Source organism: Lepidochelys olivacea (genome assembly GCF_965140295.1).
Source record: "Lepidochelys olivacea isolate rLepOli2 genome assembly, chromosome: 11".
Classification (NCBI taxonomy): Eukaryota; Metazoa; Chordata; order Testudines; family Cheloniidae; genus Lepidochelys; species Lepidochelys olivacea.
The window spans coordinates 66,326,089-66,352,781 of record NC_140421.1 but is presented as its reverse complement, the minus strand read 5'-3'; the positions used below and the strand labels follow the sequence as shown (position 1 = coordinate 66,352,781).

The 26,693-nt window shown below is 41.6% G+C and overlaps 1 protein-coding gene across 1 annotated transcript in view; it reads left to right on the top strand.

Moving 5' to 3' along the window:
• ERBB4 (erb-b2 receptor tyrosine kinase 4) overlaps positions 1 to 26,693 on the top strand; it is a 976,023-nt gene that overhangs the window by 779,325 nt on the left and 170,005 nt on the right. The window contains exons 16-17 of the mRNA XM_084642839.1: positions 3,867 to 3,911; positions 4,032 to 4,106. Of these exons, the coding sequence (XP_084498965.1) occupies positions 3,867 to 3,911; positions 4,032 to 4,106 (120 nt within the window). The remainder of the gene's footprint in view (positions 1 to 3,866; positions 3,912 to 4,031; positions 4,107 to 26,693) is intronic.

Genomic DNA, 26,693 nt, shown 5'->3' with positions numbered 1-26,693 from the left:
GTGCTGCTCTTTTAGGATCAGGATATTTGCCAAACCGGACCGTTAGCTATCAAGTCTTGTACCCTGCTTCCAGCAGTGGTCAATCCCTAATGCTGCAGAGAAAGGCAAATATCCCACCCCACCCCTTCTCATAATGCACTTGGACGAAACTGCTCCTTGGTACCTGCAGGGGATCAGTTTGCACACTGGAGCAGGGGTTTATTACCCCATCTGAACAGGTATAATTGCAAATACTGTTAATGATCATAAAAGCATCCAGCCCTTTTAATTGTCTTATACTGAGCAAGAGAACTGCCTAGGAGTAGCTTACTGTATGCAACAGCAACCACATTTAGAAACTTCCAGCGTATTTGTCAACAAGTATCGAACGCCAATTTGGAGCAGGTCTGAGGCGCACAAGACAGCTATCTCCTTTAGTTCATGGAAGTTCGTGGCAGGTTCTCCCGCCCAGTGATCCAAACCAGAATGCTTCCACAGAAATAAAACATAATCATTTTTAAAAGTCTCCTCCTCAGGATAGGTTTCAGAGTGGTAGCCGTGTTAGTCTGTATCAGCAAAAACAACTAGGAGTCCTTGTGGCACCTTAGAGACCTTAGAGAAATCATGTACAGATGTCATTAGAATTGTGTGCCGTTTGACTGGAAAACTAAGGACGTTGCATGGATTCTGACTGGGAAGAGCCTTGCCTCCTCTACTCTAAGGAAAATTGTATCTCTGTGTCACTGAGGGAGCTAAGGAGAAAGGATCACTTCAAGAAAGGACAGCTGTTGTTTTTACTTTTACATGTTATTAACCTGCTCATTTCTTTTCAGAGGACAGTTATCTAAAATCCTGTACTGGCCACCAAATGTATCTATTTCTTTACCTATTGTGTATGGATTGTTATAAATCACTACACATCTAAACAGGTATATGTGCTGACTAACCAATTCATTTACAGGGAGATGTTGGAAATGAAATCACATCCAGATCCCCAGTATTCCCAGGAGAGGGAAAATCTGGGGCCGAAGCAGTACCATATGAAAAGTATTATTATTGCCATACGTGGTCTGTACGTCTTAAAACCAATCTGGAAACACTGCAACCAAGGCAGTTATTTCCAGAATAAAAGTGACTGGTGATTTCAGATGGAAAATGGGGATGGTTCTCTGGAAAATTACGAACTAAGCACCAGGTTCTGCCACCCTTGCTCATGTTCAGTACTACCTTACTCCTTGTGTGTTTATCTTGAAATTAGTGAGCCCAGCTGAGGTGTAAATATTACTCAGCATCAGTAAGAGTGGCGGAAGCTGCCCCTAGAGGGACTTCTCTTTGAGACTGAGAGAACAGTGGTTTAAAGATGTTATATGTTTAACTCAAAATCGATGGCATTGCTGTTTAGACCGCAGGAGAAGTCCAAACGGCCTTGAGAACAGTTTCCCCAGGGTTAAGTCTTATTCTTCAAAAGCTTGAGGGAATAAATGCAACAGAGAGGTAAAATGACTCCAAGACAACAGGCTCTTTTTTTACAGTAGGCCGCCAGTTATCTGAACTGATAATGGGCTTTCAGGCCTCTAATTTGAAGAAGGCCTTCTTTTTATTTATAGCAAGGGTCTGAGCTCAGCAGCTTTTGTCATGCTAGAGAATGGGTGCTCTGAACAACTTTTCTGCCTCCTTCATTACTGAGCTGGTTTTTTTTGGGAACTGCTGAGCATGCCATATGAGGAAGAAGAAATGTTACAGATGTGCCTGAGGCTGGACAGAATATAAACCCTTGAAGCCCCAGACAGCTGAAATTTCAAAAGTGCCTGTCAGAGTTCTCTGTACTTTACACTATGAATTGTATTTAAATCCAAGCCTGCCACAATGCACGCTGTCTAGCGACCCGGCCATTAAGTGTATCCACTTCATGTACAGAATTCTGCTTGAGTTCATTATTAAGGCAACCTTTGCAATCTGTTTTTGTTTGCCTGTCACAGCATTTATGCAAAAATAAAAATGTCAGTAAGCAAACAAGAACTGAGGTGCAGTGTTATACTGCTCCTCCCGAGATAAAATGGGCAGGGACACCAGACTTCAGTGAAATCAGTGAATTTATTTTTTAAAGGCAGATTGATATTTAAATATTTTATTTTAAAGGAAGTAAGAGTTCATAAGTGGCAAGTGATCGCGAGGCGGAGAGAAGACCCCATGGGAGCCTATTTAAACTCCCTCAAATCTGTCTCAGATCTCCTTCTGTCAGAACAGAAATGAAAGTATCTGGGTATCTGGCTGGTGAATCTTGCCCATATGCTCAGGGTTTAGCTGATCACCATGTTTGGGGTTGGGAAGGAATCTTCCTCCAGGGCAGATTGGAAGAGGCCCTGGAGGTTTTTCGCCTTCCTCTGTAGCATGGGGCACGGGTCACTTGCTGGAGGATTCTCTGCTCCTTGAAGTCTTTAAACCACGATTTGAGGACTTCAATAGCTCAGACATAGGTGAGAGGTTTTTTGCAGGAGTGGGTGGGTGAGATTCTGCGGACTGCGTTGTGCAGGAGGTCGGACTAGATGATCATAATGGTCACTTCTGACCTTAGTATCTATGAATCTATGAAAGTCTGGGATTTTCAGAGAGTTGCTTCCCTTAAGCTCCTTGGAAAATCCCAGCTCCTTGGCCCTTATTTAAAGACCTAAATGCATGGTTTGCTATTCATGAATCCCAAGGACCTAGCAGCGTTGGTGGGTGTTCAGCACTTCTGAAACTCAGGCTTTTTGTTTGAGTTCCTAAATATTGAAGAAGGAGCTTAACTTTGTAGGCACCAATTTTCTGAAAATCCTGGCCACTATCTTCATGCCACAATTGACTTTCCATTTAAGTATCCTGCCATCCGCATCATAGACTGCTCCTGCCGAGGGGATAGGGAACTCCATAAGGTCCCCTGTCCCATAAGCAGCTCAATGGAGGCAGATCCCCACTGACTTCAGTGGGGCTCCGTGTGGGCACAGGAGTCTTGCCCACGAGGAGCGGTTTGCAGGATCGGGACTTAAATCCTCACTCAGCATCTGCTTCGCTCAAGGCTGTTCGGTCTTCCAAAAGCAGTCGATTGCCCAGGATTCACAGAGGCTCTGTGCCTGTTGCTGGTTCCCCGAAGGCCTTGGTGGCACAATTCTGGTAACACCATGCTACTTAGGGCTCCTTTACTAGTTGCTGCTCTTGGAGCTCACCCTCCCTTTGGGGCTGCAGAAGGAGATGCCACGCTGTGGAAAATCATTGCGGATCAGCCCCGTGGATTTGGTGTGAGATGATGCTCTGGAAAGTGGCAAGCTTCCTCTGCCGCCACGGCTTGATCCCAGCTAAGGGGCTTCATGGAAGAAGACTGGGTGACAAAGACAGGTTCCACTCCCCCTCATGCCTTGCCCACTTCTGCTTCTCAGCTGCCCTGAGATGAGGGGATGACAGGGCTCAAAATATTCCTGCCATGACCCTGTCTATGAGTGAGTACAGTATGAACAACATGAATTAAGGAAAATAGTTCTCCACCTAGCTCCTGTAGATCTTGAGCCGTGCAAATGAGCAGCCTGTGTGCAGTAATCACTGGTCTGATACTTTAAACAACAGCCAAAAAGGCAACTGTATTGTTAGGCCTCCCACGTAAGCAGATGAAACCTGCCTTAAGTATTGTTCGAGCCAAGATTGGTCCAACCTTATGCTGCTGGTGCTGCTTTTATTGTTCTCTGCTGTCTGTACTTTGTGTCACAAGCTGGAATTTCACGATGCCTTGGGTGTCTTTCGAGAATTATAATTAACAGTTTGGAACACGGCAGGGGGGAGACTCTTGTTTTTTCTGTCTGTAAATAACGGATTTTTCTCTCTTTCTCTCCCTGTTTTTCAATTTGGATTTGCTGCAGGTGCATAGGCCCCCGTATTGAGGACTGCATCGGCCTGATGGATAGGTACTTGCTGAATGCTTGCTCCCACTGTCCCCCTCCCATACTCCACGTGTGGGCAAGGGCGCGTGTGTGCATGTCCCTGTGAATGGCGAATGATATTTTCTGTTCTGTAATTGCCTGCAGGTGTAGAGGCCCCACTAGTCATGACTGCATTTACTATCCATGGACACGCCAGTCCACCTTACCACAGCATGCTAGGTAACATCCTCCATCTTTCCATCTTGTACCTCAGGATCCTTCCCCAGTTACCATAGGAGAGTTGTACTAACCAGCTGGGTTAGAAATATGAATTAGAGTGTGTAAAGTGTATCATAATTTATCGGATATACAACTCAGCTTTTCGATTGCTTTACAGTTTGAAAAAAAATTAGCTATGCCATTAATAGAATTGGTTGCAAAATCCCCATAGCTATTCTGTATGACTTTTTTTTTTCAATTTCAAATGTTTTGTCAACAAAAATTCACAACTAAACAAAACAAAACATTTCATTTAATTGAGATTCTCATTTAGTTTTCAGAGTAGCAGCAGTGTTAGTCTGTATCTGCAAAAAGAAAAGGAGTACTTGTGACACCTTAGAGACGAATCAATTTATTTGAGTGATGAGGTGAGCTGTAGCTCACGAAAGCTCATGCTCAAATAAATTTGTTCGTCTCTGAGGTGCCACAAGTCCTCCTGTTCTTCATTTAGTTTTGGTTTTTGAAAGCCAAAATGAAAAAAAATTGAATTACAACTAAGTGAAAAAACCTTTTTTTTTAATTTAAGTTTCCTCAAAATTAAACTGTGTTCATAAAACATTGCAACACAGACAAAACTATTTTTCGACCAAAGAAAAATCTCAAAAATTGTTGACCAGCTGTAGCTACTTCATTGTTAATTTGGCATTCAAAAATGGCACTGGAAGTTGAGAAATTCAGTCTCTCCTTGCATCAGGTTTGTTCTAAAATGCATCCATAATGACCAAGCCAAATTTATGTAGGAAGAATCTACATACGTTTGAGTTTAAGTTAGGCCTCCGTGTTCCCCTTTGTTGTATCCCATTCATGTCCTATATATTTTTTTTCATTGTATTTATTGTCAATTCAAACTGGTTAGTATAGCCTCCAGGCTCTCAGGGTCTAGACCCTGACTAGGATTTTTTCCTTTCAACCAACTTCACCTCATAAAACATTCTAGCTGGTTCTCCTTGGTTTGTCTTGAACATTTCCTTACAATGATACCAGAAGATTAATATGATGAAGCTCAGAGGAGCTGAATGTTTTTTTAAAAAATGTTTCCATGCCTCCAGGTTACCTATTCAACATGAAACTCCTTATTTTCTAGTTGTTGACTGATAGTGTTTATGCTCAAGGCAGAGTGGTATGAAAAACATACAACTAGAAATGCTAGCCAAATCTTAAATGGCAAGATCCGTTAATATTTGTTCCAAAGCCCAATGCAGTGAATGGGAAGAGGTCCAGATTTTCAGACGTGCCTGGTGATCATGGGTGCCTCAGTTTTAAAAGGCCCAGCTTAAGACTCTTTGAAAATGAGGGCCTCTTAAAGAATCTCAGACTGTGCACCAAAAGCTGAGGTGCCCTAAATCAACAGGCACGTCTGAAAATCTTGACTTCATTGCCTTCACTAAGCTTTGGATCAAGCCCTTTGGCCTCAAATGAGCAAAGCATTTTAGCACATACTTAACCTAAACAGCTTCAACAGAACCACACACATGGTTAAAGTTAAGGACGTGCTTAAGTGATTTGCATGATTGCGGCCTTAGTTGTGTTTTTTAATTATTTGCAATATTGTATTTTAAAATGAGAATGGAATAAACAAAATCTTAATAATATGATAAATGCTTTGTATTGGAACGGTTATTGGTAAGTAATGACATCATGCCAGTCGTGTACATCAGCTGTGGTCTCCAGTATACATATTTTAAGTAAAGCTGCTTAATATTGTTAGCACAATAGGGAGAGAACACATCCGACTATTCACTGTTTGATTTAACTGGCAGAACTGTAAGCTTAACTTTGAATTCAGAAGATGGATTTATTGTCTAGAAACTTACTTAAATCTCCAAGATCCAATGTACATTGAAATGAATGGAAACACTCTCATTAATGTCATTGTCTGTTAGATCAGATCCTAAATTTATGTTGTAAAATGAGTAATGAAATATGTGAGAGACAAGCTGGATGAGGTAATATCTTTTATTGGCCCAACTTCTGTTGCCGAAAGAGACATTTTGAGTTTACATAGAGCTGTTCTTCAGGTCTGGGACCAGGCTTGAACGCTTGTCTCTTTCACCAACAAAAGTCGGACCAGTAAAAGATATTACCTCACCCACATAGTCTTGCCCATATCCTGGGGCCAACATGGTTACAACAACACTGCAAACACTAATGTGGAAGTATGCTACAGATGATAGTTGCTAGTATGCTGTCATTTTTCAAGACCTTAAAAAGAACAATGCACTATCAGATCCTTTTATTTTAAGAAGTGTAGACGAGTGAATTCATCTCTCTGAATCTGTGATCTAATGTCAAGTCAGTAAAACAGACTACTGAGGGGTGTGTGGGTGTGAAAATTAAAGTAGGTGTTTTAATCCATTCAAATGAGGCATGTCCTGCTCCATTCAGTATGAGTAATGAGTGACCCTCAATTATGGAATCTGGAGAACCATTTCAAAGAAAGAATGTTTCCTTTAGAACTGACAGCTTTGCTACACTTATTTTGTGCCAATGATGGCCATGTAAATGTGATTAAATTTTAAGATGTGTATGTTCTGTCACTTTTAAACCTATGTAAGAAATTTCAGAGCCAGTTTATGGCTTCCAAACCTATATTTGTTTTTGTTTTTTAATTATCCATTTTTAAATTATGCCCTTTGTTTGGGACAAAAAAATAAGCAAAGGTGCACTGGCAAAAATGGTATATTTTCTGTGTGATGCAAGTGGTGAAAACCAAAGTGTGTCTAGTTCACTTTAAATGGAACGCTTTACATATTCCTCTAGCTATCTTTTATCCACCATGACCTACTTCAGGTCATTAATGTCTAGTCTGCACCTTCACTATTGCTGCACATTGACTTGAATCAGTACTGGATTGAGAGGCAGAGTGCTCTGTTGTTCAACCAGCCAGCAGAAGATGAGAACAAAGTCTGTAATGCAGACAAATGAAATATTTCTCACTTCCTTCATCTGCTTCCATTTTCAAAGCAATGCTGTTTTTCTTTCCAGTTTTGCAATTTGCAAATTGTTTTTGCCATGATCCATTGGCCTGAAGACTTTTGCAAGAGTCTGGTAGGATAGCAAAGGAATTTTTACTGTAGTGTTTAATAAAGATGAATCAGATGTGTGCTACACTACTTGTTTTCCAAAAGACCAGCAGTGAAATTTCAAAACATACCCTCTTTCAGCTTGTGTCTAGAGCCTTTAATAGTTATACATTATAACCCCTTTATTCAGGGATTTTTACTCCTAACATTTCCTAGTAGAATTCCACATCATGTGATGTTAGAAATGCTTTTATTTTCTCATTTCCATCTGAATGGCACTTACAAAGGAGGAATATTTTACCCCTTTCCTCTAGACCAGTTGATTGATATCCAAACAGCTGTTAGATTGCCTGTTAGATCTATAAATACACCGATCCTTTGTTCCACAGCGACCCAAATGTGTTTTCGATAAATTAAGTTTATCTTTGCAAAGGGTTTCACCACATTGTTAACTACCGGAAAAAGTTCAAACTATAAAGAGAGTAAATGTCTCCTTAAACTAACCAGTAAAAGCTTTTAGAGCTCATGGGAGAAATGAACATCTCTTTTATTTGTGGCTAGTTGCCAAATTCCAGCTCTGGTAACGATAGGAGGTACTGCACTGTAGTTCTGGTAATACTGTGGAAAGCCATAGTTCTCCACGTTTCTGACACATTCTGTTGTGTTTAAGTGATGTCTAGCATGGTGGTATCTGATTGTAATTTATGTGTTACGCTGACTTTAGGAGCAGATTCTCTCACTGGCATCTGCCTCTTTGAGGTGCTCCAGTGACACTAAGGAACCAGAAATGGGACAGACCTTGCCAACTGAGAATTCCTAAAGCAAAGGGGAGTCCTTAGCTGGCACAGAGATGGCAGAGTTTATTCCTATATCACCCCTTGCTCTCCAGAACCTCAGCATATGGTACATACCAAGCCCGGGGCGGGGGGAGAAGGGGGAAGGAGGAGGGAAATGAGGGGCCGTGATCAGAATGCTTTTGAACACTGGTATTCTCAGCTAATTTAATTGGGAAATGTTTGCACACCAATCCTTTCCTGAAAACACAGAGGAAAACGGAGGTGAATCATGTATACCATGGAGAGATGTACACTGGGATTTTCCAGGGAACCTAAAGGAGCTACTGTATATGCCTAGCTCCAACTGAATTTCAGTAGGAGCTGAGACCTATTCCCTCAGGTGCCTTTGAAAATTCCAGCTGTAATGATTATGAGACTTTAGGAGTAATTGAAAGGGGGGTAGAGAGAGGGAGTGTGAAGAGAGAAACTCCATCATCTTATTTTTTAAAACAAACAAACAAAACAATGCCCAGCAATACAGATGTGGTCTTTTTCCACAGAATTTAACTGCCCAATTCAGTTATCCAAGCCAGGCCCTGGATTAAATTCAGTAGCGTTAATGTGTATCTAGCAAAAAGAACAGGAGGACTTGTGGCACCTTAGAGACTAAAAAATTTATTTGAGCATAAGCTTTCGTGAGCTACAGCTCACTTCATCGGATGCATGCAGTGGAAAATACAGTGGGGAGATTTATGTACATAGAGAACATGAAAAAATGGGTGTTACCATACATTCTGTAATGAGAGTGATCACTTAAGGTGAGCTATTACCAGCAGGAGAGCCGGGGGTGGAGGGAACCTTTTGTAGTGATAATCAAGGTGGGCCATTTCCTGCAGTTGACAAGAACGTCTGAGGAAAAGTGGGGGATGGAGGGGGAATAAACAAGGGGAAATAGTTTTACTTTGTGTAATGACCCATCCACTCCCAGTCTCTATTCAAGCCTAAGTTAATTGTATCCAGTTTGCAAATTAATTCCAATTCAGCAATCTCTCGTTGGAGTCTGTTTTTGAAGTTTTTTTGTTGAAGAATTGCAACTTTTAAGTCTGTAATCGAGTGACCAAAGAGATTGAAGTGTTCTCCGACTGGTTTTTGAATGTTATAATTCTTGACGTCTGATTTGTGTCCATTTATTCTTTTACGTAGAGACTGTCCAGTTTGACCAATGTACATGGCAGAGGGGCATTGCTGGCACATGATGGCATATATCACATTGGTAGATGTGCAGGTGAACGAGCCTCTGATAGTGTGGCTGATGTTATGAGGCCCTGTGATGGTGTCCCCTGAATAGATATGTGGGCACAGTTGGCAACGGGCTTTGTTGCAAGGATAGGTTCTTGGGTTAGCGGTTCTGTTGTGTGGTGTGTGGTTGCTGGTGAGTATTTGCTTCAGGTTGGGGGGCTGTCTGTAGGCAAGGACTGGCCTGTCTCCCAAGATTTGTGAGAGTGATGGGTCACCCTTCAGGATAGGTTGTAGGTCCTTGATGATGCGTTGGAGAGGTTTTAGTTGGGGGCTGAAGGTGATGGCTAGTGGCGTTCTGTTATTTTCTTGGTTGGGCCTGTCCTGTAGTAGGTGACTTCTGGGTACTCTTCGGGCTCTGTAATCTGTTTTTTCACTTCAGCAGGTGAGTATTTTAGTTGTAAGAATGCTTGATAGAGATCTTGTAGGTGTTTGTCTCTGTCTGAGGGGTTGGAGCAAATGCGGTTGTATCGCAGAGCTTGGCTGTCGACGATGGATCGTGTGGTGTGGTCAGGGTGAAAGCTGGAGGCATGTAGGTAGGAATAGCGGTCAGTAGGTTTCCGGTATAGGGAGGTGTTTATGTGACCATCGCACCATAGTGTCCAGGAAGTGGATCTCTTGTGCGGAATGGTCCAGGCTGAGGTTGATGGTGGGATGGAAATTCTTGAAATCATGGTGGAATTCCTCAAGGGCTTCTTTTCCATGGGTCCAAACGATGAAGATGTCATCAATGTAGCACCAGTAGAGTAGGGGCGTTAAGGAAAAGAATTCCTTAAGTAAGGGGTGAAGCTGCTATTTTTCTGATCTGAGATCTATCATAAAACTGAAGATGTAATCAGGGAGGGAATGACAAGGAAACAGCACCTTAAGATGTTCCCTGAATAAACCTGTATTGATTTATACCCTAACTATATGAGCTTCACGTTTTCTTTTAACTAACAGAAGCTAATTAGCCTGGTCCCCCACTGTGAAGTGGTTACATAAAACGATGTGTAGTTATTAACTCAAATTACAATATCCTCATACTTTCTTCCTATTAACAAAGCACACTCTCCCAACTAATCATCCCTTCACAAACAAAAGATTGTTTTTATATACAGTGTATGTATACAAGAGCTAATTAACAGTAAACCCTTTGTAATGCAGGCAAATCCTTTCATAGCTGTTTCATAACCGCCTACACAGTGTGATTTCATTAGAATTTCACAGTAAGTAAGTAGTACAGAACACATGAGAGGGGAAGGGAAACCCACCTCTAATAAACTCTGAGTGCTCATCATTTTTATAGCACTCTGTTCCAGTGCTTGGAGTAAAGCATTCCATATGTTCCAGTTATTTATAGAATAATTACAGCCATTCCTGAAAGAGTGTGAAAAAAAACAAAAAGGCCCCACAAAAAACTTTCCCCATAAAAATTTACTACAGGGGGGGAAATAAGATTTATTTGTGAGTATAAAACTATAAACCTACCTCTTGATGGGTAAAATATACTATTCCAGAGAGACTTTCAAATACAGTCGCAGGACAAATCAATTCAGGGCACTGATTGTATTTTTAAATATTGAAAAAAAATAGAAAAACTATTTTTGGTCCTGACTTCTATGGATTTGATGGTTGAGGTCACACTTTTATCCCTCTAGAATAAAGCAGAGTGACAGATAAAGTCATGTTTCTCATGAGAGGCGGGTTGATCTAGTGGATAGAGCACTGGTTTGGGACTCAAGAGACCTGGTTCTATTCTTGGCTCTGCAACTGGCCTCGTAGGTGACCTTGGGCATGTCACTTCCCTCCTGGTGCTGCTTTTTCCTGTCTTGCATGTTTACACGGTAATCTATTTAGGGCAGAGACAGTCTCCATCTATGTGGGTGCATGATGCCTGCCACAATGGGGTTCTGATATTGGGTTTAGACTCTAGATGCTAGTATAATGTAGATAACTAATAGTAATGAGTTTAGCGGGACTTGTATATACACACACTGAAACCCACTGTGAGCTATGAATTCTATCCCTATGGGCGCTCTGCATGAGCCACTGCTTATGCAGGCTTGAAGACGATCAGAGGAAGCGTAGAAACCAGGTGGGGGGGATTGCTCCTCAGAGGAGCTACCAACAGCAACAGCCTAATATGAAGGGAAAGAGGAGGGCTCCATTAGATGCAGCAGTAGCTGCCTGCAGAAGGGAGAATTACATTCCCACTCCCCACTGCCTTGAGACCCCTGTAAAAAGGCCAGATGCTCAAAGTTAGAATAAGGCAGTAGATTTGGCACTATAGTGAGTAAAGTAAAGGAGTGCAATGCAATGAACTGAGGCAATTTGGGACTTTCGCTACTCTTCCTGATAGACAGCATCCCCCTGTAGTAGATGATCATGATCAGTGCATGCAAAACCTGATTGTGTGGCTAAGCACTCAAAAGTAAGCAATGCCAAAGATAAGGTTGCACGTGCAACCTTAATACAGCCCGGCCTGGGTGAATGAATTGTTACAGTGCTCTTTAATGACATAATTGCATAGTGTCTATCAAATATAATCTTACACAGCGTGTGCTACACCTTCCTGCCTTCCCTAGTACAGAGCTCCTCCGGTACATTAGAGCAGTGCTCCCTACTGCCTAACCTTACCAAATATGCGAGCAGGCCTCTGCAATCCTTTTGCACCGACCAACATTCTCAGTGATTCCTATGTGGCCCATCACCCAGCCTAAAGTGTGCTGCAACACAGTGCCCTTTGCAAATTCCAAGGGCCACAGAATTCCCTTGGCTTAGCCTCAGAACATCTTGGCAAATCTTTGCAATAGCCCTCCCTAATCATAACTTCAGTACGCTACGTAACTAGGTTACCTATTTGTGCGCCTTCACCACAGCCTTTCGTGAGTGCCTGCTTTTCAGATTTGCGAGAACCACAATGCAAAATATACCCTGCATGCTTAATGTACAGTTCTTGGTCAAATCACAACCAAATTACATCAGCACGTTCAGAGGCCTCTCTCCTCAATGAAGGTTTTTTCCATACCCAAATTTCATCTCTCTGCCACAAACTGTTTCAGCTGCAGAGCTAGTCTGATAAAGTAGGTTGCAAAAATTGTTTCAGGAGAGGAAAATTGTATTTGTTTTAAAACTCTCCAAGTACTTGAAAATGACTGAACTATTTTTTCTCAAACTTTAACAAAAAAAAAGAAGACGACGACAAGCAGGGAGCAAGCCTGGTAAATTTCATCTGAAAAAGTGAGTTCCAAAAAGTTCTGAGCAACTGAAAACTGATAAGCAACGTGCAACCTTATCTTTGGCATTTCTCACTCTTATTTATATGACTTATCACAGTCACTGCTTTTGTCATCATAGTGTGTGTGTACACATCCAGTGAGACATGCTTCTGTGATCTCCGATATAGGTAAACTCCAATAAGAGTGAGGTTGATTCAAAGCTTGAAATTCTTCCAGTAAATTGCAGTGTATGAATTACAATTCTGGTAATAGTGAACTTCCGTGTATAGTGAAAAAGTGCAGTGAAAAAAGTGACTTTGTTGGGGCATGGCTGCACAGTTTATCCCTCCAGTCTCGTTTGTTAATTCAGTTGCCTCAAAGGAGGATTTAATATAGATTTAATAAGTTATTATAAATTAATTATCTATTTATTTTTAAAAATGCATTCATTGAGCTTTAAAAGTATGTAAGATGCAGTGTTTAAGACTCAGTGAATAATTTCTCAATAATCCATCCATATTTAACATACAATAAGTGTGGACGAAAGCCTGCAGACTTTCTTCCATTTTGCCTTAATGCGGTTGCAGGATTTGCCCCTCTTATTAAATGTAGACAATATACATGAGAAAGTGTATTTAATTTTAAAGTCTCAACATCACATCGTTCTCTGTGGCCCTAGCCTTCACTTTTTGATCTGTGGAAAGATGAAGAAGCTACAATTGTTGCATACAATGGAAAATGTGTTGCCGGTGTAGTTGTGTTGTGGGTATTCATGGGGGTCAAATCTGTTTGGATAGATTTCTTCAAGTCAATTTATAATGTTAAACCACATCATTATAATAAAAGATGGATCGCCTTTTGGCAGGGATGGAGCCATTCTTGTGTGTGTGTGTGTGTGTGTAAAGTATTTCCTACTGTTTTACAGTGCTTGATTTATTTACAAGATGGTTAAACCCTGCACACCAAGATGTTACTATATAATACAAATTAGACTGAATTAATTTGCAATCCCCAAAGTACACTGCCTTGCTAATTCTTCGCTCTCTTTTTCTCTCTCGTGTTACTCTGCAATTATTTTCCAAAGCTTTTTCAATATTCGATTAGAAATAGCAAATAACTTGAACTAACCTTACTTCAGACTTGGATTCTTCAGTTTGTTTTATATGAGTGGAAATACAAGATTTTTATTTGTTAAAAGGGATTCTAGTCACAGAGCCATGAGACCTGCAAATACATAATTATAAGCCAATAACATTTTGTTACAAATTGTCAGAAATTAATAAGTTTCTATGGTGCTAATTGCAAAATACTGAACTACAATAGGTTTCAGAGTAACAGCAGTGTTAGTCTGTATTCGCAAAAAGAAAAGGAGTACTCGTGGCACCTTAGAGACTAACCAATTTATTTGAGCATAAGCTTTCGTGAGCTACAGCTCACTTCATCGGATGATGTGAGCTGTAGCTCACGAAAGCTTATGCTCAAATAAATTGGTTAGTCTCTAAGGTGCCACAAGTACTCCTTTTCTTTTTGAACTACAATAATTACCAAAAGATGAAGGATTACCATAAACATCAGCAATTGTGCAGGTTCAGAGCATTAGCAAATCATGCCGTCATGTTGACTTACTTTCTCTTATTGTGTACAGACATTTTTTCATACTATGAAGTGAAGTAACATGCTGGAAAAAATGCCATGTAAATCATTGGTGCTTTTGAGCAAAGACTTACCAATAACTGAATTTGTATTTGAACTGGAAGGGTGTTCTAAATCATTCATTTCACATGCAACACCCTGCCTGTGTGAAACCAATTCCGCTTCATGGCTCTTGACCATGTTGCAGAGGCATTTTGCCCTTTGTCTCCTTTATTATGACTAGAGGGGAAAAAAATCTACTGAGATGTCAGATGGAACTGTACAGTCGTCTGCATAGTCTGGGATATTCAAAAGCACTGTGTTTTGGCCTAACTCATTGACTTCAATGGAAGCTGAGTTAGACCAATGTTCAGTACTTTTGAAAACTCCAATCCACACTCTTCCACTGACTGTTACTGTTTTCTGATGGTAAGTTTGAACCCTGATGATTTGTGATGATGATAATATGCTTCTGTATGCTCTGTCCAGTAATCTAATGTTGCCAAAGCCACTTAGGCAGGAGTTTGCGCAGGGAACTGATCTGTATCATCATACTGACGGGTGTGGGGAAATTAAGGAGAAAAATGAAGACTAGTGAAGGTTGAATCTCAGGATATTTGGAAGTTCTTGTAGATAAAAATTTGGATACTTGGCAGAACCGTCTAAACTTTGTGAGTCTACAAAACTAGACTGGATACCTCAAAATTGGAGGTGTTTTCTACTATAGGTAGGGTAGAAATACAATGCAGAGAGGTGTGCTTCGAGTACCAGCCAGAACAAGGACATCCAGAAGTCTAGAAAACTTAAAAAATACGGGTTTCAGAGTAGCAGCTGTGTTAGTCTGAATTCTCAAAAAGAAAAGGAGGACTTGTGGCACCTTAGAGACTACATCCGATGAAGTGAGCTGTAGCTCACGAAAGCTTATGCTCAAATACATCTGTTAGTCTCTAAGGTGCCTAACCTTTAAAAAAAAGTCCTCCTTTTTTTAAAATAAATACGGCAGTTCCCCCAAATCCTTTTGCTTGTCAGAAGATTCAGTTTAGGTTCTTTTCAAGTTTTAGGAGAAAGTGGAGGTCACTTTTCATTAAACTTGAAATGATTTGCCCATTCTGAGAGAGGGCTCCAGCTCTTCAGTACATATGTCCTTGATTTAGATTGCTGCTATTGTTATTTGTCTTGAAGCAGCGCCTGTCTGTCAGAAAGCAGGGCCTGCAGCAGAGCCAGTCTCCAGGCAACCTAAGGAGCACAGCTGGCCTGTAATCGGCTGCCTCGTTGGCTATGCCACCTGTTTGGTTGGAAGAGTCAGCAGACTGGCTCTTAAGCCCAGCGGCAGCTGCTCAAAGCATTCTTCATGGCTTCAATAGCTCCTTTGCCTGCTTGTTCCCAGTCCTGCTGCTTTGTTTCCAGCCCTGCTTCAGCCCCACTCCTGCCTTGGCCTCAGCCTTGCCTCACTCCAGGTAACCTGGTTCTGATCCTTGGCTCCAGTTCCTGATCTCTTACTTCAGCTCTGACCCTTGGCTCTGGCATATGGCCTCTGACTCTGGTTTGGATGCTGCGCTCTGGATACTGACTCCAGCTCTGACCATGGGCTCCAGTTCCTGGCTAGCAGCTCTCATTCTAACCATTAGGCCTGACTCCTGCTCTGTCCCTATCCCGTGATACTGTCTCTATTTCCTTTATGCACCCTGTAGTTGAAGAACAGTTCTTTTTTTCTCTCTCATTACCCAGCGAGAGACTCATTTTCATGTTGCATCTCAAGTTAAAGGCGAGGGCTTCATTAGGTGACTCTGGCATTCCCTGGTGATCTCTAGCCCCCGTTTGTCCTAGCTGCCTATTCAAACATGCTAGCTGTAAAGGACGTAAACATCGTTTTCCAAATGAGGTCTTCTTTCAGCTTGTTTGCTAACAATAGGACAACAAGGCTCCTTATTTGAAGCTCAGCTGTGGTATTGTGTAGTCATGCAGTCAGTGAATCTCCCCACTAGATAGTAGCTTCAGCACCTTAGGTCCTTAGTCTGCCCTAGTGCCTGGCCAGAAGCAAACGTACACCCATCGTTGTAGTGAAATACATATTTAATTTTTAGGAGTTCGGTGACGGTGTTACTTCTGAGTTTTCAAGCTGAGCCCCAGCGAGGTGACCAAGAGCATTCAATGGGCCATTCAAAGCTCAAGCCCCCAGCCACCTGAGGGAGCCATGTATTTTGTCTGAGTAAATAATTGGCATATTTTAAAAAGTTATGTCTGAATTTATACATAATGTGGTGCTTTTGGGGACAAGTGGTCTTCCCTGAGTATGAATTTACATTATTGGTAGAAATTTTAGGATCTATATTTATCTCGGGTATTATGCCCCACTCATTAACAAGGTATTTGAGCACCTTGGATTGTCCCTCAATGCAGACGGTTGGTTGGTTTCTTCCTCTTAAAGATGCATTGCTTTGAGGTGCTGTTTGGAGTCTATTCAGTATTACAGAGTTATTTGAAGTCAGTGCAGTTTATGCAAAGGCTCCAAGGGATGTGTAGGTTTACCCAAAGATGCATTCTCTTTAGAACATGTGGGTAATGGGTTTTGCTGGTGTAACCTTTTGACATCCTCAGGGAAGTTGCCTTGAGGGAAGACTGTAATTTTAACAAATGTCTCACATTATTTTTCAATCTGAACTAAACTTTTAACAAACTCAGCTCGATACCCTGGTAAGCAGAGGCTTCCTTCCAGACATGTCAGCCGTTAAGTGCACAACAGATAATGCAGATAATCATTTTTGGAGACATTCGCGGTGGAGCAAGTTATTAAAAAGAGAAGAAATGGTCGTGGGATAACATGAAAAGCAGGTGCTGGCAGGTCCTGATGGAGGTTTGTTGGCAGAGGAGGGTTGCACTGTGCCTGACTACTCAATGCATGTCTCTGGCCAACGCGACTAATCCCTCACTTTCAAGTGTGCAACGTTCAGAGAAAAATTCAAGAAGAATGTCAAAACATAGTGATGCAGGCAAAGGCCAGATTTTGGTTCAACAAAACTGGATGAAACAAGTTTTCATACAAGTTCTGACTTGTAAAATTCATGAAGCCTTACGTGCAGTAAAAATTGGCACAAAGACAATTTCCCCTCAACCTTCACAGTAAAAACATGCCAATCATTTCCTTAAACAACTTGTCTTAGACTCCCTCCAAACCCTGCTTATAACACACACTGTTGATTACAAAAATGCAAACCAATATGCCATAGTGTTTTTTTTTAAAATCTTATTTCCTGTTAGTTTGCAAATTATTTCATTTTAACTTTTAGGTCTCAGGACTTCATACACTCTAAACAATCCTGTGTAGATATTGTGCAGATACATCTAGCTGACAGTACAGGGTAGCACAGGTGGGTCTTAAGAGGTACTTCATCAGTAACCCAAGGAAGTCTGAGGGAGGTGAGAAATAAGATATGGTAATGGAGAAACAGAAGCCAACAAGGGACAAAGGGTGAGTGTTAATTTATCACCAAAGACCATTTTAGTCATAGGCTTAGTAGACAGCCCCCTACAGATGGTTCTATAGGAATAATGCAGAAAATGCTTCAGTCACTCAAGAACATATTAATCTGGAATTACTCTTCTGAGGTTATGGTTTCTGCACTCCCTGTTTCTGCTCAGTCAAGTTCAATAGACACCTTTAATTAACACACACATCCTGAAACTCTTTGCACTGCTGGCTAACAAAGCACTCAACCGAAGCACTGCTGTGTCTCACACAAAGGAGTGTGGAGAATGTCTGGGAACTGGAGACATCCACTGCAGATGACTGAACAAGCACACAGGCACCCTAGTGGAAGAAAGAAAATGGCACAGGCTATTAATTATATTACTATGTATTATTGATCAAGCACCACAGATTAAATATGCTTGCTGTCCCAACTATCTTGTAGTCTAAGGTTCTGATCCTTGCAGCATCAGGGTCTAAATTAGATGCAGTCAGTATAGTCCAAATGTAACCTCATGCATACGATAAAGGTGCATGTAAAACAATCATGCTACGTGCTTGACGGTCAAATTACCAGATAGCCATTGGATTTTTTTCTTGTAAACACCTCATTTATTGGAAGGCCTTATGGAAGAAGTAGAGTTTTGAGGAGGAATTTGATGGTAAAGAGGGGAGGTCATCTGGCGAACAAGGAGAGCAAGGAAGGTTCAAGAGCAGGGCACTGGGTCGAGAACTGAGAGAAGGAGACAAAAGAGATGGTCAAGCAGGAGGAGAGAAGACAATAGGAAGAAGAACAGGATGAAATTCAGACTACAAATATGACTCATCTTTTTAACTGTGAGAGCAATTAACCATTGGAACAATTTACCTAGTGAGATGGTAGATTATCCATCAGATGAAGTCTTTAAATCAAGACTCCTTGTCTTTCTAAATGATATGCTCTAGTTCTACCAAAATTTATGGGTGTAATGCAGAAATTACTGGATGAGGTTCTACAACCTGTTATGCAGGAGGCCAGACTAGATTATCATAATGGTCTCTTCTGGATTTAACACCTGTGTAGGTTGGTCAGAAGAAAGCAGCAGAGAAATAAGTGGGCTAGAGGGGATGAGTTCTAATCCAGCAATTCACCAATGCAGCTGCAGCCAGATCTGTCTTCTACTTGACAACTCTGGGCCTGATCCAAAGCCAATTGAAGTCACTAGGAGCCTTTCCACTGATTTCAGTGGGCTTTAGATAGGCCCTAGGCTGCTTAGTTTAATAACCTTTCTCAGTGAACTGTGTAAATTCTAGAAGCAAATTGTCAGTCTACCTGCCCATCATGATTTTCAGGAGGAAAAGATGTATTGTCACCTCAAAAATGGGCCAACAGCCATTAATATGCATAGTCTCAATCACAGTAAGGATAACAGACACAGAACTGATTGAAAGGATATTCTAGCTTTAAAATACCCATTTCCAGTAAATGTGTGGGGTTTTCCTTGTGAGAGTGATATCCTTTGCATATAGATGAATTGGAGACAAAGTGCAATATTGCCTCACCATTGCAGCTTTGTGTGAATTGGCTCTGTTAAGTTGTCAAACGGCGCAGAAGCCAGATTCCTGTCATCCACAGGTTCATGTAATCTTTTAAGCACTGTTTCTGTTCCACAGCAAAGATAGATCTGTAACTAGGGGTGGATTGGCATTTAGTTAGAAAGGGTGAGGAGGGGGGGAGAGGAAACCAAAGATGTATCAGCATCTTTACTTCAGTTCTCTCCAGCAGGGTGTCCCAAGTTTTCTCATCGTCCTCTCCTAAACACTGAAAATTAACTTGAAAATCTAGCCCTCTACATATTTTAAAAATGTGATGTGTGGCAAATGACCTTTGATTGGTGGAGGGGTGGGGAAGGTGTAGTTGGACCTTCTCTCTGGATATATTCCTTGATCGTGAGTAGGGTCCTGACTTTTCTGTCGGATTAGATGTCCATTCAAGGCTTCAGGGAGCTGTGAATGCACCAACAGCACCAAGGTCAGCTGTCTGGCTGAAATGAATACTGAGGTTTCCTCTGTGGTCAACAGAAGGAAATGTCTGCGTGTTTAAACCAACTCACCACTTCCTGGATGCTTGTCCAAAAATATTCTGAGAAAGGGCTGGCATAGGTAGAAGGGAACTGGAGTGCCTGGAACACTCAGACATCTAGTGACCCTTGTAACGTATGCAATGAATTTTGGGTTGGTCTCCTGCACAGAGATTTGGGAGAAAGTAGGATTGTTTAACCTGATTATATACACCCATTTAGGTGATCCCATCGACGTAAATAAACACATGAAGACAATGGACCTAAACCATTTTTGGAATCAATTATGTTACATCCTGGTTACAAACATGGTAACAGGTTTTAGTGTAGACAGAACTACAGTGATCTGTCCCAGGGTCACACAGCAAATCACTGGCAAAGCAGGGAGCAGAAATCAGGTCTTTTGAAACATAGTCTTTGCTCTGAACAGTGTCCTTGCTTATATGTTTAGCTGCAGATGCCAGTTCAGCCCAAATAATCTGAACCTATTTAGTCTGCAAATTTGGACTGAAAGACTCACAAGATTAAGATTTTTGTATTTCTTCTTTCTGGTAAGGCTGGAGAGAGCAGACGAAAAGCCTTTTGTCTGGTACTGAAGCACATCTAGTTACAGTTCTGTCTCGAAACAGGAAGTGCAAAGGGACTTGGGAATGAAAAATTTTCAAACACCAAAAACAGATTGGTTTGAGTGTTGAATGAAGGTTTGCTTTAGCCAAATAGGTACATCTATTCCTTATAAAGAATAGACTTCTTCATGGCAATTTTTAGTATTATAACTCCTCCCTTAACCACATTCCCTCCCCAAGTTTGCCACCCATCCAGTACAATTGGCTATGGACTGAAAAGGAGGCCAGAAATAGAACTGAAAATTCTGTTTTATACCTTTGATCATTGAGATTTCTTTTTATTTTACTTCTGGGGGGGAGGGGAATTGAGAAAATTAAATTGAAGCCACATGCTATATGGATATAACTATAATTGCCAGGAAATTCAGATTTATTGTTACAAATCCATCCTAGTATTTTGACGGATAGCATAAGCACCCTTGAAGATATTATTTATGCATTGGAATTCATAATATCCATTTATTTTCTGATAAGACTTGCATTTGTTTATATCAGTCTCTTCACTTTCTATTCCCCCCCCCCTTAATCAAATGGGATTTCCCAATGATTGGTATAATTTGTGTAGGACATTTGCACAGACAGAACGCTACTCCTGTAATATAATAGTGGAAACTCCCAAAGTAGCATCAGGCAAAAGCAGAAATACAGTATACCTTGTTATGCATCTACCATGGGTTCTTCTTGATATTTATGAGCACTGGTTAAGTTTATTCCCTCATATGTCTCCCAAAGATAAATTTTGCATTTTTGGAATTTAATGAGAAATAACAAGTGGACATGTTCGAATATAAATACAGTCTCGTGGCCATTTTGAAGCATTTATTAGAATACCAAAAAGTATCAGTGCACATGTAACCCACACACCTTCTGGGTGTGGTGTTCTGTCCCATCTTGTGGCACCGAGACCACTTAAAGAGAGAGAGGGAGATTGAGTCTGCTCTACAGCCTTAGCTAACGGCCAGTTGCCTTTTAGCTCATGCCGCAGAGGCTCACTCACTGAGCTCCGGAGGTCCCCGGTTCGATCCCACCCGCTGATGACCGGGGTCTATCAGCGTTACACACATGCAGGACTAACTACTACCATTGTTGCTAGACTATGAGAGGAAATATATCCTAATCATAGGGTGACCGGGTGTCCGGATTTCGATGGGAACACCTGGTCAAAAAGGGAACCTGGCGACTCCAGTCAGCCCCTCCAACCAGGCCATTAAAAGTCCAGTCAGTGGTGCTGTGGGGCTAAGGCAGGCTAGTCCTTACCTGTCCTGGCACCGTGCTGCACCCCAGAAGCGGCCAGCAGGTCCGGCGCCTAGGTTGGGGAGCCACGGGCCTCCATGTGCTGCCACTGCCCCGAGTACTGACTCTGCCCTCCCAGCCAATGAGAGCTGGGGGTGGTGGTGCCTGCGGGCAAGAGCAGCATTCGGAGCCTCCTGGGACCCCTGCCTAGCTGCTGGACCTGCTGGCTGCTTCCGGGGCACAGTGCGGTACCAGGACAGGTAGGGACTAGCCTGCCTTAGCCCCGCTGAGCCACTGACTGGGAGCCGCCTGAGGTGAGCCCCAGCCTTGAGCCCCCCCCTAAACCCAGAGCCCCCTCTGGCACCCCAAGCCCCTCTTCCCAGCTCAGAGCCTTCATCCCCCCTGCGACCCAACCCCTGCCTCAACCCACAGCCACCTCCCGCACTCCGAATCTCTCAGCCCCTCTCCCCAGCCTGGACTCCCTTCCTGCACCCCAAACCCCTCATCCCCAGCCCCACCCCAGAGCCCGCACCCCTGCCCCAGCCCAGTGAAAGTGAGTGAGGTGGGCGAGAAAAAGCCACTGAGGGAGGGGGAATGTTGGGAGTGGGGCCTCGGGGCAGGGGCGGGGCTAATGTGTTCAGTTTTGTGTGATTAGAAAGTTGGAACCCTATCTAATCATTTATAGAAGCACACACATGATATAGTACCTTAGATATAGATATATGAACGTGCTATTAAAAGGAAAACACATCAAGGCTAGACTGATGGACCCTTCATGCATTGTAATATAGATGCCAAATATAGTATAATAAAATTTAAATGGTCAAATTAAGGATTAATCTTGCAAACTCTTGTTGAACAGAACTCCCATTGAAATCTATGTGAGCTCTGCATGTGGGTGGCTTGCAGGACTGTTACATACAGAAGGGTATCCATTGACAAAGATCATGCACGCTGCTTCAGCTGTGTTCTCACCTCAGTTGTTTCCTGCCAAATTTAAGGCTCAACCTCCAATGCACCAGCCCTTCTGCCCTGACTCATGTGAGCAGTCCTCTTGGTTTCAGTGGGACTGCTCATGGGATGAATTTGCAGGACTGGCCTGTACAGGACCAGTTCTGCAGAGTGCCAAGTTACTACTGAGTTGTGCTGAGCTCCTTGAACTCTCATTAGCATCTAAGGGAACTGACAGTGATTATAACTTCACAGGATCAGTCTCCAGAAAATCAAAAAATGAAGTCATAAAGGCCGGGAAAGCACAACTTCTGAAACAAGGAAGTTTGTAGAGGACTTCAGCACCAGCACAGAGATGAAATCCTAATTATTCTGGTCTGAATTCTTCCTGGAGCCCGAGGAAGCTGAAGTTATCCTAGATAATTCTACAGCTGGGACTGAAGAGTCCGTGTTCACCACCAGTAAGCTAAACTTCATTAAATCTGCACTGTGATTCTTAATCTCTTGGATAACGGTTCTCAAGGGGACTCCAATAACCACGAAGGCTAGCATTCCAAAAACCAATCAAAGGAAACAGAATTGTGCCTTACAGCAGCAAAGACAGACACACGCTTAAAGGGGTTGCCTGTTCTTTAAAGTGAGAAAATGAAGAACTTTGAGTGCAAGAGTCAGTGCTCTGATGCATGGTCAGTTGGGATCCCCCAGGGAAAGGGTGACTGACATGGAGTCCTTCCTCCATTGTCTTTTGTGCCTGACACTAAGAAAGGGCAGTGGTCTAGACACTGAAGCTGAGTGAAATCATAGGCTCTATAAACCTAACCTGAGGATGGACCAAATGCTCAATGTAATTAGTTTTTATATTACACTGATAGGGTGCTTTAATGCTGGACCTCAACTCAAGTGCATGAACTGCATCACTTTAGCTAAAACACTCTACTCTGTCCCCAGTTCTTACCTCTTTCTTAGGCTCCATAACCTTCCAGAGCTGGTTTTATAATTGGGAGAAGCAACTTTTGAATCCTCCAGTCAGGGTTTCCCCAGATTCTGTAAAGGTTAGGGGATTCCCTAACTTGTATGGATCATTATGGGACACATTTAATCAATCACTGGAATGCAGCCATTTCTGTAGTGGAACATAGCAGCTAAGTAATGGTGCACAGTGGCTTCACAAAAACAGCTCAGTGCAGGAAGAGAGGAAGAATACTGTACCCGAATAAAAAAGTGCCATACAACTGGTTGGTTGAAAAATGTACACCTCCAAAAGTTCCTGTTCAGTTCTTTATTCATGGCATGTGATTGGTCACCTGAATCACTTGCTGTTCTTTCTGTACCTTGATTGGATGACTGAAACATTCTAGAAAGCAGAATAATGACTGATTGCTCTATTGATTCACAAATACCCAGGCTCACATACCTGTGGGCATGCTAACAAACAACGACTATTCCCAATTTTTGTGTGTGAACAAACACTTTTCCATGCATGTGTACATAGTTGTGCATAACTGTAAATAAAGAGTGGTGTGAATTTGATTGAACTGAGCTATCAATTGCAATCCTAATGTGTTTCCAGTAATCCAGGATTTACAGTATTTACTCAGCTCTACGCACAAGCTGTGAGGTGGAGGTGGAATCTCTGAATAATTATGCTTGAGTTCTGCCTTTTCTGTGAAAAGTTGTAGAGGTTGGAGGGTGAACGTAATGCAGAAGCTACTATAGCACAGTTGAATTTAGTTTACCTGTCCACTTTTGTTAGGAGTGAATTGCATATTTTGGACACAGAGATTAAGCGATGAAGAAAAAGAATCCTATCCAACAATTCTTGTTGCAGTGTCATGTGATGTTTCCATTCAGGTCAAGTTGGAGTGTTGTCTCCTGGGACCTATATTCTCCATTATGCACACCTCCCTATTAAAATTGTGGTTGTCCATTGATTGAATTGGGTCATACCACCATATTTTACTCATCCTGGTCTCCAAGTTGTATGACACTTTCTGCCATATAAAGTGTTGCTTAATACTGTCTTAATTGACTTAATACGCCAGTAAAATATTGGGTGGAGAAAAGGATTGGCCTAATTATGCACTCTGAAAACCACAGTCTGACCAAATTTAAATTACTGTGGTTCTCGTGAAGTAGGTGTTTCCATGATAGACTGACCTGCTGGCGTATGATAGCCTACAACTGAGTGTGCTACATGCGTAACTTTTGAGGAAAGCACATTTTCAGTTTTAATAATGTCATTTGCACAAAATGCAACATGGAGTCAACTGCATGCAATGTGGTATAGCGAAGCCCATGTACTGTATCCTAACTCAGTTTATTGGACCTAGCATGTACTCTTTATGTATGCAGAGGGGAGCTGCTTAAGTTGAAGCCAATGGTCTTAGTCACAAATCAGCCCATCAGTGCACACTATCGATACGACTCTGGTTTTCTTTCTGTGAAGCAAAAATTACTCTTTCCAAAGAAAATGGAAAATATGACAAGAATATAAATGAACTGTTCTTTGACTTGATGAACCTGCTTCACCTGTGAGTCAAATCTAGTGGATTTAGCTGCCTTTCCATCACTGAAAAATCAATCCACCTTATCCAGGAGCTAACTTGGCATATTTTATAAGACGCATTAATCATTTAAACAACCGGCCTGGAAACAAAGTCATTGTGCAAGTTCTTACCAGTAACTTTCCCTTTCTTCTTTTTGTGGTGGAAGAGAAAAATCTCAGCGTAAAGATATCAAGTATGCTGTAGTGCCCAATGGCCACCTCTACTGTATGTAAATAAAAGCACCTATATTTTACTACAGTGCTAATTGGTACCTCATCATTACTTATTTATTCCCAGGCAAAACCTATATTGATATGGAGTTAAAATTGTGAGTGCACATCAGTCACTTCTGGTGAAAACAAGACAGGGATGTCTTAATTTTCACCAATCAAGCATTCAAAATTCAAAATAAAGGAAGTGTAGTTTAGAAATGAATAGTTACGCCACCCAGACAGTCTTAAACCTGTCATTTGGTGACACCATGCAATAATTGTACAATTATAATTAATATATATTAGTGTCTGTGGTCCCAAATTAGACTGATTTTTAAAGACCTATTATTCTTCCTGCCCCTCCACATATTTTACAAAGTGAAATTACCCATCATACTATTAAAGTGAAACATAAAATTATCACATTAAGAGACAGTTAGGACATATTTTTACCAATTAATTGATCTTCCCACGGTGTTTGTTCATCCCATTGGCATTTGGCTTCCATTTCAGTAAAAACTTTTCTCATAATCAAAACAAGCACAACCCTCTCTAAACATTGGCACCTTGTGTTAAACATTTTTTATTTGTTTTGAGGACAGCTTGATTAATAGTTTATTTTAAGAAGGGGAAGAATTTATTTCCAGAGTGATGCTAGGGATCAATTTTGTAAGGTGCTGAGAACTATGGCACTGATCCAGTAAAGCTTTTAAGCACATCTGTAATTCTAAAGCTTTTAAGCACATCTGTAATTCTAAGCATGCGAGTACTTTAACTGAAGTCAGTTTCCCCCTCTGTAAAATGGGGGTAGTGATACTGTCCTTCTTTGTAAAGTGTTTGAGATCTACGAATAAAAAGTGCTATATAAAAGAGCTGAGTATTATTAAAAAGAAAAGGAGTACTTGTGGCACCTTAGAGACTAACCAATTTATTTGAGCATAAGCTTCCGTGAGCTACAGCTCACTTCATCGGATGCATACTGTGGAAACTGCAGAAGACATTATGTACACAGAGACCATGAAACAATACCTCCTCCCACCCCACTCTCCTGCTGGTAATAGCTTATCTAAAGTGATCACTCTCCTTACAATGTGTATGATAATCAAGTGGAAATGGCCCAACTTGATTATCATACACATTGTAAGGAGAGTGATCACTTTAGATAAGCTATTACCAGCAGGAGAGTGGGGTGGGAGGAGGTATTGTTTCATGGTCTCTGTGTACATAATGTCTTCTGCAGTTTCCACAGTATGCATCCGATGAAGTGAGCTGTAGCTCACGGAAGCTTATGCTCAAATAAATTGGTTAGTCTCTAAGGTGCCACAAGTACTCCTTTTCTTTTTGCGAATACAGACTAACACAGCTGTTACTCTGAAACCCGAGTATTATTGTTGCTCAGGTACTTAAAGTTATGCACATACTTAAGTACCTTGCTGAATCAGTGCCTAAAATGGGCATGAATGTGGTCAAAGGGAATTGCGATTTTGGATACAAATACATGTTTGTCAATAGTGGATGTGTCTACAC